This window comes from Eucalyptus grandis, chromosome 7 (genome assembly GCF_016545825.1).
Source record: "Eucalyptus grandis isolate ANBG69807.140 chromosome 7, ASM1654582v1, whole genome shotgun sequence".
Taxonomy (NCBI): Eukaryota; Viridiplantae; Streptophyta; class Magnoliopsida; order Myrtales; family Myrtaceae; genus Eucalyptus; species Eucalyptus grandis.
The window spans coordinates 36,685,733-36,696,652 of NC_052618.1; the positions used below are offsets into that span (position 1 = coordinate 36,685,733).

Genomic DNA, 10,920 nt, shown 5'->3' on the forward strand with positions numbered 1-10,920 from the left:
TTAAAGCATTAGAAATGCACTGATTTGCATAGAGCCCTCATTTTACCATCCTCGCACGGATGTGCTCTTTCTACCAATAGCGCCAATACCAGCAGCTCCACTCCAATGGCTGGCAAATCTAAAAGCCGTCATTCCAATTCCTCTCTCCTCAGTGTCATGTAGTAGTTCAAAGGCTTCATCAGACTCCAAACTTTTGGCATAGGCATCCACGAGGGTATCATAAGAAATCAAATTCTTTTCAAATAGTGCATCAAAAGCTCTCTAAGCTTCTTCCATGTGGGCTAATAAGAGGCAAAGCCCAATTTTATAGCCAGCGAGGATGTTTGTATCCGCATACCTACATCACAAATACTCACACATGCCTTGGGAACACCAGAAAATCTGAAATGGTTTGGCGTAACTGGACCTTTTTTAATTTCCCATAAGAGTTTGATAGCCTCAGTCTCCAGCTTGCGCATATCCTGTGATTATCGCTGTCCAAGACCTCACATTATGATCTTACATCCGATCAGACACCTTTCTCGGCTAGGAACGCAACCCAAGCTCTAGTAACAAACTCCGAACATGCCCCCAAAACAGCTGTGGGTATATACCTATCTGGCAAAGGCACTCTCACCAGCATATCCAAAAACAAATCAACAGCTTTCTATAGACAAGCTAACTGATTACACCCTGTCATCGTCGAAGTCAACTACATTCCTCTCGAGCATTTTCTTATGCACCTTACAAGCTGAAACCAAATCAGCACCACCCTTTGCAAATATGTTAATGAATGCACACCCAAAATACACATAAAAATCAGACATCCGCTTTTAATTATACACTGGAAATCTGGACCACAAATTGATGCATTCTACGGAATTGCACAAGCCCAAAGAACTGCCGCTGAAAAATAATCCTTCGGGAAAAAAAGAAGAAGAAAAGAACCATCTTCAAGCAAATGAACGCAAGTATCAATCGCTTCAAACTCCACAGTCCATGGAGCCCCTAGAAAGCAAGTCACTTTTCATGACCCATGTCCCTAAAAGTCCTCTCCGCCTCAGCTCAGTCATTGCATTAGTAGAGAGAATCACCGAGTAGCACGGACCGGGCGAGCGCGGGCACCAGGGACGTGCCTCGCAAGAGCCGACGCGCGGGAACGAATGCAGGACTTGAGGAGGAGAGAGAAGGTCAGGAGAAATGTAAATATCAAGAGCACTCACTAACCAAGAAATTTAAATAGACAGCCATTAGGCAATTCTTCCACAAAACACAGAGTTTACAAAGGATGCACAATGATGCCTATGATAGAAATACATTTATTTTGCATTTCATTCATACATGGAAGAATGAAAAAAATTTGGCTTGAACGATCAGCATTTGCATTTACATTTCTCCTCCTACTGGCCATTTCCATCAGCAACATCCCAAAACTATAAACACCAGCTTTGTAAGAGACACCACCATATCCTTGTAGAATAGCTTGGGAGCCATATATTCTAAGGTTCCTTTTGTAGCGGTTAATGACACTATATTTTGATCCACGGGATAAAGTTTTGCAAGCCCGAAGTCAGAAATTTTCGGAGTGAAATTTTGATCCAGAAGAATATTGTGAGGCTTGATATCAGAGTGCAGAATTTGCATATCACATCATCTATGTAGAAGATATTCTATCCTCCTAGCCACACCAATAGAGATCTCATATATTTTCTTATAATCAAGAGAATAGTCGTCGCCTTTAGGGAAAATGTGCTTATCTAAAGAACCATTCGACATAAAATTGTACATGAGAGCTTGCTTAGAGTTGTAAAGCAAAAACCAACAAGTTGCACTACATTAACATGATAGATCCTTCCAATTGTAGCCACTTCACTTATAAAATCTTGGCCATTAGATTTTGATTTGTTCAAAATCTTAACAGCAACTTCATTGCTACTTCTAAGTATTCCTTTATACAAAGACCCGTATTCTCCTTCACCTAACTTGTGTTTGAAATTCCTTGTGATTTTCTTAATATCAAAGTAAGAGTACCTTATAGGCAAAAAGTTGTTATGAGTTTGTAAGAATTCTTCGATATTTTCATCCAATGCTAGGTGCCTTTTCCTCCACTTAAAGATTAAAAAGATCAACACACATGGAGCTTCGAGTATAAATTTTGCTCCGAGGAAGTTGCCTGCGAGAAATTTGTTTATAGATCAGCATAATGTAATAATTATTTTTTTACATATACAAAGGCTTTTTTTCTTCTTCTTTTTTGTGTGGGGGGCGGGGGTTTGTTCGAGTAATGCTTGAGATCTTGATAGTTGTGAGGAGAGAAGGACTAGTCTTACCCAAGACGAAGGCAAGACCCAAAACTGCACGTAGCGTAACCTCATCTACCTTTAAATTTTCTGTAGAAAGTCAGAGAATTCATTCGAGATGACTGAAAATGATTAATTAGAACCAACGACCAATCAATTAAGAACTCGATCTGTCATTTTAGCAGTTAAAAATAAAAATAGTTCACGTTAAGAAATAACCCAAGTCAAAGATAAATTCATACAATCACTGCAAAGTGCAAAGACACTTTTGTTCGGTGAAAGTTGCAAGGGGAAAGTCTAAAGAAGAGTGAGCAAGTTTCACTCTCCTAGATAGCTCTCAGATCCAACTTTATTCTCTTCATTTTTTTTTCCTCACTTATTCGCTTTTGTTCCTCTATATGCACCAAATAGTTCATTACTTTACGAGTCACACTCACGTAGTTCTAATTTACAAACATCATCCAATGTGTGCAATTTATTCACCTGCTAAATTGTAACAGCCCTGAAAGAAACACAAGCTACTATCAAATCAATCATTTTTCCCAAACAAGTAAAAGGATAGTGTCAAATCCACAAAGCTCCATGCTTTGTAAAATAAAAAAGATAAACTAAGAAACCTTACTAAATAAGGTTCTGTTTATTTTGCAGATATTGAATGACTCGGAAAACATTTTTCCTAAAAAAAAATCGCTTATGTCAGTTTTAGGAAGAAGTTTTCTAAATAATTTATTTTCTATAAAATAGTCGGACTCTAAAGTGGTATAGCAATTTTCTCAATTGGGTATTTAAACACGTAGATTCGAAATCTAACAATATCCAGCTGAAACTTACCACACTCGGTTACTAAATTTCAGCAAGATCTCTTAATAGAGCTAGCATTTCCGCAAAGGAGGAGGAGAAAGAAGAAGCAAGAACGAAAGAAAAGCTTCAGGGAAAGTTGCTTACGGGAGTAATAAAAACTGCACTCAGCCCCTTGGTAGCTGAAACCTAAGAAGCATAATCGAAATGTTCTTCCTCGCAGATTGACTACCTCATAAGAGAGTTTGAATCCGTCGGTCATCATGTTGTGGAGGTCCTTGTATGGTGAGCTCACACGACTATACCACTCACCTTCCTGCTCTCGGATATAACCTGGTGCGAATGCTATCATGGTTATTGTGCAGGAATCCTTGATGTCCCGTGCTAGGAGATCAAACTCATGTACAACGTAAGAGTACACCTTCATTTGGGAGAAATTAGGAGGCGTGTCGACAGAGTATGCTCCCTTGGTACACGGTTTGGTATCCACATGCGAATCAGAAGCAACCCTCTTTGAGCACTTCATGAAGGTCACCGACGCTACTGAGAGAAGACCAGAACGATAGTATGGATCGTAGGAATCAAGTTGGCTGAAGTTGGAGATTGCTAATGAGTAACAAGGGAGGGATGAGCAATTATCCTTTTGCAACTCATTGTCAACCAACGTGATATCACCGTAGAAACCATAGTACTCATGCTCTTCTACATGGTGCCTGTAATTGATTGACTTCACATAATAACGGCCGGCATACATATACATAACAGTGCGGTTATTTTCAATCGAAATGAATAGCTTATGTTGTGGATACCGCCGCAGGATGAAGCAGCACACAAGTGATTCATCATTGCATCCCAGCTGGTCCCTAGTAGTTGAACATGAAATATGAGAAGTAAAACAAGGTAGAGAAATGTGGATCCGAGAGAATTAATCGTCTCTCCGCTGTTTGATATGATGCAATGAAAAATTGAGCTCATGAGGAATGCGATGGAGGCTCAATGAAGGGATGCATAATATCATTGTAAAGAGCTGGGAGTCGTTGGTCATCGAAATGTCCCGTCACCATAATTTGTCTTAATCCTAGACGTTTTTATTTGTCCTATATGTCATGTTCGATCCTGCTTATTTTCTTCGAAGTTTACGAGACATTCATCTAGTTTATTAAAAAATTCTTACCTAACCGTGTCTTTTGCTCGTCATATTCAACTCTTGATAATCATCTCAACCACTCAAGAATACCGGTTCTGATTTCATGATTATCTTAACCAATTCCCAATAATTTATTTTCTCTTAGTCAATATCCTATACTTTGATTTTTAGTCCCTACAAAGTAGGTGAGAAAGTGACCTCGAGTGCCGGTCAAGGAAAGGCTATAACAAATGTATAGGGGACAAATGTCGAACAAAGGCGCATGCGAATGGTGTCATAAACATCAACTCATTCAAAAGACGCAATTGCCGGGAATGTATTGGATGCATTTTGATATAAGTTATATGCAAATGATTCAATGACCTAAAGCACATTCGATGGCAGAAGAGAATGTAATGCAAATAGTTCGACGGAAACGATTTCAAACGATGAAATGCACCCCAATGTTGCAATCAACAAGAGGTTTGTAAAGACATACATGTGGCTCATATAACATGTAAAAACGTGTTTCAAAAACTGCAATTTATGTAAGTAGAGAAATGTCCCTAAAAGAAAAACACCCTAAAGCGATAAATTTCTTCAGACCAAATTAGCTTTCATCGCCTAAGGCAACAAAATAGTTTTTGTCTCCTTAGAAAGGTGACAAATTTAACAATTTGTCACTTTACGATTTATCAAAGGGGATAAATTCTCAAGTTTATTTCCTCAGTTCATATCCCATGACAACAAAATCACAGTTTTGTCGCCTTAAGTAAAACTTGAGTGACAATATAATGTCACTCATTGTCACTCATTTCGCTTGATTCAATTATTTCAGATTATGTTGAAGTGCATACCTTAGCCATGATTTCAATCCGTAAATTGCTGTAAGTATTCTCTCCATTTCTTTGAACAGCATAAGAGCACAGTTGCATCTACTTAAATGTGTGGAGCAAGCATAATGATCTTGTAATTATAAAATTGTAAGAAATTTATTTAATGAAATAGACAATGAGAAAGAGTCAAATTCAAATTCAACTGTCAAAGATTTTGAAATTATGCTTAATTATGTTGAGAATTTGATTTTTTTTTACATCAATAAAAATATATTGCAATATTTGTTTTAATATGATGCATTGGCTTTCATGGATCTTTTTGAAAATCAATTCGAGGTCCAAATCCTCTTTTCTGCATCAAAGAAAATGACAGGTAAGTACTTGAACTTTTGTTCAATGTTGAATCTGATACACTACTCTCATATCTTTATAATTCAATAAAATAATCAACCTTTTTTTTTTCAAAATCAACTCAATGTAGCCCTTAGATTAAAGCGGCGAATCAGCAGTTTATTGCAGACATGACTAGGATTTTACTTTTGCCCTGGATTGTCACAAAATTTTTAGTTTTCTAATTGAGGCAAAAAGCTCTGTTCCAATTATTTTTTTTTTAATAATTTATTATTCTCTCTTAATTTATGAGTGATGAATCTAATTATCACTTCATTACTTCTCAAGCGGCCCCAAATCCGCCATTCCCCATCTCAACTCCCCAGCCTTCCCCCGCCCCCGCCCCCCTCTCTCTCTCACAGATGTTGAGTCCACAATAATGGTGGCTTGTATCAGTGGTGTTTGATAGGGTTGAAATAAAATAATTACTGTTAGGTCCATCACTTGTATAACAATATCCTTTGTATATCTCCATTTGATGATTGATATATGTGTTTGAAATTATTTTTTGCAACCGAAAATTTTCATATGTCAATTATTCAATTGTGAGTATATAAAGTTGTTTTTACATTGATAAATGGATCTAATGAACATCCAGAAAAGATATAAAAAGATAGAGGGATGAGACATAGAATTCTCCCTTTTTAGAGTCCATTTGATAATATTTCTATTCTAATAAACAATTTCTTTTTAGAAATAGTCTTTTTCTATTCCTATTTTCTGAAACAATTTTTAAGTAAAAGAACACATTAATAATTACATAAAATTTCTACTCTCAAAATGGACAAAAAATAGAAAAAAAGTTTGATACAATCTACAATTTTTTTTGTAACATAGAATTTCTTTTAATTTTTTAATAATTTTTTAAGATTTTTTTCCGTTTTTCTTTTCTTATTCTTCCTTGCTATGAGCTGCTGCCAGAGTTTGCCGCCTGTCGCCCACCGCCGCTCGTCTATTCCTTGGCTAGGGGTGAGCACGGTTCCAGATAGAACTGGGAATTGGAGAATCGGATCGATAGATCTAGTTTAGTTCCTGGTTCTAGGGAGGCCGGTTTCAATTCTCGGTTCCCAGTTCCAACTAGAATCGGAATCGAACCCGAACCGGAACCGGGAACCCTAACATAGCATAGAAACCTGTTTTGTTCTTCACTTTCCCTTCTACTCGTTCTATTCTTCACTTCCTCGTTTCCCTTATTTCCTCTGCAACTGCAAGTCTGCAACACTCCACTCCCAAGCCCTCTACAACCCCACGCTGCTGCTCGCAGCTCCTCACTGCTTGCTACCCTCGACGCCGCCGTCACAACATGCCGTCCCCAATACCAAGCTCGTCAAGGAAGGGTCGGTCCCTCTCTCTCTTCCCTCTCTCGATCGATTGCATCGTTTCTGATCAATGTGTCCCTAATTTGTAGCCTGTGGGACCTGTGATTCAATTAGGTCCTTCTGATTTTTGGTGGGTTCTTCACATGGTGCGATCTTTGTAGGCAGGTGATCGTTAGGGCTCGAAACCTACGCACCGCCGCTAATTCATCCCCCAAGTCGTTCCGCGCTTGAAGGTTCTACTACAGCAAGGAGGTTTGTGTGATTCTTCACCCGTATTGCTACTCTGTTTGACGATGCTGCCAACTCTTGCCATCGCACGTGCCACCTCCCAACGGCCAGTTGCTGCCGGACCACCACCGCAACACTACTGTCCATATTAGAGACTATTGAAGCAATCATCCAGAGAATTTATTGAATCCTATCATTCGGGAGAGGAGTTACAGCACTTTGGACTATAGGAAAGTTGTGACGATCTCAAAAAAGTTGAAATATCCTTCAGAAAGGTATTTCCCTTCCTTTACAATAAGAGGAGCCAAGCAAAATCCGAAAAAGAAGTCTCTTGATGCATTAATAAGAAGATTCAAGGATGTCAATTGATTCATACATGATTTTACTTGTGATATTTGTTAGGGAAATCTCTTATGATGTTTTGAAGATGACAAAATAAATCAAAGGCTACTAACATGTTTAATGGTTAAGGAAAAGACCATGCGAGATGTTAGAACATGTAGAGGATATTATCAAAGTCGAAGACAACCGAAAGACCGAACGTAACACATGTCCAAAATATATTCTGAAGATTTCCAGGACTTCGTGTCAAAGTCTGAAAGACCGCTAGGACTCAAGACTCAAAGTCGAAGACCGCGACTTTAGTGTCAAAGTTTGTTCTACATCGTAGTCCTCACTCGACAAATTCCGGATCGAACGTGAATGCTGAACCGGAAGACGAGACTCTATGTCAAGCCGAACCGGGTACAGACCTTAAAGCTAAATCTGTTCGTAAGCGGATATGTTCGGCCAGTTGTAAAGTCTACAGACTCATATTGTAAAGTCTACGACTCAGACTTTACATCCGCATTCAATGAATCGTAACTCAAGCCCAATCATATAACGGCTAGTGATCTGGTTTGGATTCACATCAAGATTGATTTGATTGATTCAATCTAATTGATTGACGATTGGATCTTGAAGACAAGAACTTTCTATACGAAGAAGCTTTACTTATGGAAACCAAGATTTCGTTTGTATGGGCGATCGGAATCAATTTGGGATTTTACCTTTGTCACTCAACGGCTACCAAATCTTCTAGATACGAGCTGTCCAATGGGTATATTGGAAGACGATTCTCGGGATACTGTCCAACGGGTAGTTTGGAAGTGGAGGAGTATTTAAGGAGATCATGGACCGATGAGCAAGTAAGAGACGGAGCGTAGAATTTATAATTCCAAAGTCTAAGCGACTTTTGATCATATACTTGTCTCTTGAGAGCTTAAACGTTTGTAATCGTGAGAGAAATACCAAAAGAGTGACTTAGTGAGATAGTGTGATCTACTACTAAGTGTTTGCACTCGAAGTTGTAATCTCTTGTTGATTGCATAGTGGAATCCAGCCAAGAAGGCTGTTAGCATGGGAGAGTGGACGTAGGCTTGGATTAAGCCGAACCACTATAAATCTTGTGTTCTTATTCTCTTCCCTAACTCCTTTATTTTGGTCATACTAGCACTCACAATATTTCCTTATTCTAAATTGTCTTTGTCGATTGCATTCTATTTACTTTGTAGAAAATCATTTCTGTTATTGTTAGTGGTAAATGTCATTCAGGTTTTTCTGTTTCTTGTATCGATAGTTTCATAAGTTCTTTTTGGCTGTATAATTGTCTCACTTGCATGAATATTGAGTTGTATCAATTCTTTTAATTATAATAGCATCTTTCAATCTTGTGCTTCCAACATCCTTAGGAGAACTAATGCTGCTCTTGATAAATCATCTGTAAGTTGATGCAACATCGTTATTTTAACATAGACCATTGTTGAACCTTTAAATCTGGTTATAACTCTCGATTCGTATGGTATGAACGTTATTGATTATCAGCTTATTCCTTAGCTCTCTCAACCACCATGCTGATTAAGATAAGAAATTCTCCTCTCCCTTAGTACTTGTGATCTCTTCCCTATGTCGGGATTGATTAGTCTTTTTTTGTGTTGTTTTCTTTATGATGATCCTCTTATTTTGCACGATATAATCTTTTTGCTTATGCTTGCATAGACCTTAATCATGGACTTCCATGTATTATGAAGAATGGTATGCTAGATTCATCTATGGTAGCATATGCTAGCTAAACCCCCATTATCTCATAGAGCATTATGAGGTAGGAAATATACAGTAATATGTCTATAGAGCTAGCAAGTTAGGGATAAATAACTGAGGTGGGTTCTGTTGAGAGATATGCAACCATAAACTTCTGGTTCTTTACAATATAGGACAAGTCTGTAGAAACATATGGTATTATTTACTTATATGAGTGGATGGTTTTAGTTATAATCAACAGGCCCTTGAAAGGAAAAAAAGAATTCCAGGTCCCTGGCTGATCACTGATCAGCTCTAAAAAGACAAATGTGCACCACATAAAGAATAGTAAAAGAGGAAAGGAAAACTGTGGGCATTGAGATTATCTCCCCTTATGCACAAAAGAGTTAAAATTGTTGCATTCATTTCTGTTTTTTAACTGAAAAAAGAAAAAAGAAAAAAAACCTATTGGAACCTAGAACCGACTCTGGAACTTGTGACAATGTAGGTTTTAGGTTCTTGGTTTCAACGAGTAGGTTCCGGGTTCCAAGAAATGAAGAACATGTATCCGATGGTAGGTTCTAAGTTTCCAACGAAACCTGTGAGGAACCAGGAACTGCTCACCCCTATCCATGGCCACATTTCTATTTCAAGGAATAGAAAAATTAGCTAACGTTACTAAATGGATTTCTGTTTTTTTTTGTTACAAGGAACCAAAAAAGGTAGAAATTGGGAGATATAGAAACCTTACCAAATTGAGCCTTATTAGCTCATTTTAAATTTCTTTTGCGAAAAGTATGGAGATGAAGAGAGGAGCACATGTGAGCCATGTTTTCTCATGGGGTAATGACATGAGCAGTCCCAATTTTTTCTTTTGATGTCGTTCACTTTTTGTCATTTGATTTAGTACTACTTTTCGAATTTGTTTAAATGTCACTTTAGGTTAAAATAAACTAACGAAAATCAATGATGTGATGGTTGACCCCATAAAAAAACCGTCTACTACCATAACATTATAATTTTCATGGTGTCTAATGTGTCTCTCTCTTTAATTTTTTTCGACGTCACACATTCACTCTCCAATTCCTCTCGTAGCAACTGTAAATAAATTATTTTTTTAACAAAAGTTACTGCTTCAACCACCCTCGGGCGGCACCTTGGCCTCCGGCGCCACACTTGAGCACCACCACCTTGGCCACCAACACCAGCAGCTGCCTTTGCCACCATCAGCTCTCTCTTTCTCTCTCTCTCAACTTCCAATGGATGTCGCGTGATTCCAATCTAAGTTTGCACTAATCCGCTAAAGTCAATTAGAGAGAGAGCTCCAGTTGAGAAACTCCACCAGCAATAATGGAGCGGTCAGCGTCAAAGGAAGAATGTGAGGAAAAAAGAAAGAGCAAATAGAAAAATAGTTATATTTTTTTAGGGACCATTTTGAATTGAGTTGGACTCCACGTCACCATATAATTCGTGCTGAATTCAGCTTACTTAGGTGCTGCATGGCAACGTTTCTGTTCCTCAAAATTTCTGTTCTTTGGTTCCCGGAACAAAAAAGAACAAACACGTTTTTAACATCAGTTGTTTTTTTATTAGGGAATAGAAAGTTAGCCCGGGAATAGATTTGGAGCGAAAATGAGAAGCAAAAAAAAATTTGCTTTTTGTCCCGAACAATTTCTAGAAATAAGCTGATTTTCTTTTTTTATTTTCTTTTATTTTCTTTTCTTGCCGCGACCACTGCCAACCGCCCGGAGCCACCGCCCATCGCCGCCACCACCGTCGCCGGCCGCCGCCGCCGCCGCCGCTTATCTCGCGGCGCCGCCCGCCGGTTGCGGCCGCCGCCACCATCTCGGCGCCGCCCGCCGTTGCATCGTCGCCGGCCGCCCGCC

General features: G+C 38.6%; 1 protein-coding gene across 5 annotated transcripts; it reads right to left on the bottom strand.

Annotated features, from left to right (window-relative positions):
- Window positions 1–731: 731 nt before the first annotated feature.
- LOC104453403 (LEAF RUST 10 DISEASE-RESISTANCE LOCUS RECEPTOR-LIKE PROTEIN KINASE-like 2.5) lies at window positions 732–4,129 on the bottom strand. Of its 5 annotated transcripts, none has more exons than XM_018876828.2 (4): window positions 3,887–4,129; window positions 3,225–3,790; window positions 2,310–2,369; window positions 732–2,152 (listed from the first exon to the last, which is right to left on the bottom strand). In XM_018876828.2, exons 2-4 carry the CDS (start codon window positions 3,601–3,603, stop codon window positions 1,737–1,739), a joined length of 855 nt encoding a protein of 284 aa, XP_018732373.2. In that variant the 5' UTR covers window positions 3,604–3,790; window positions 3,887–4,129; the 3' UTR covers window positions 732–1,736. The 5 variants fall into 5 exon arrangements, with proteins under 5 accessions (XP_018732373.2, XP_018732372.2, XP_018732369.2 ...); XM_018876827.2 differs by having other exon boundaries at window positions 732–1,150; window positions 2,011–2,152; window positions 3,225–4,129; XM_018876824.2 differs by having other exon boundaries at window positions 3,225–4,129.
- Between the last annotated feature and the right edge of the window lie 6,791 nt (window positions 4,130–10,920).

Excerpts from the sequence above, each read along its gene's own strand:
- LOC104453403 (XM_018876824.2), bottom strand. The coding sequence starts at position 3,837 with ATGTATATGTATGCCGGCCGTTATTATGTGAAGTCAATCAATTACAGG. Across the intron at positions 2,370-3,224 it reads GTGCAGTTTTTATTACTCCC|AAAATTTAAAGGTAGATGAG; the intron begins GTAAGCAACTTT and ends GACTTTCTACAG. Across the intron at positions 2,153-2,309 it reads GGGTCTTGCCTTCGTCTTGG|GCAACTTCCTCGGAGCAAAA; the intron begins GTAAGACTAGTC and ends AATTTCTCGCAG.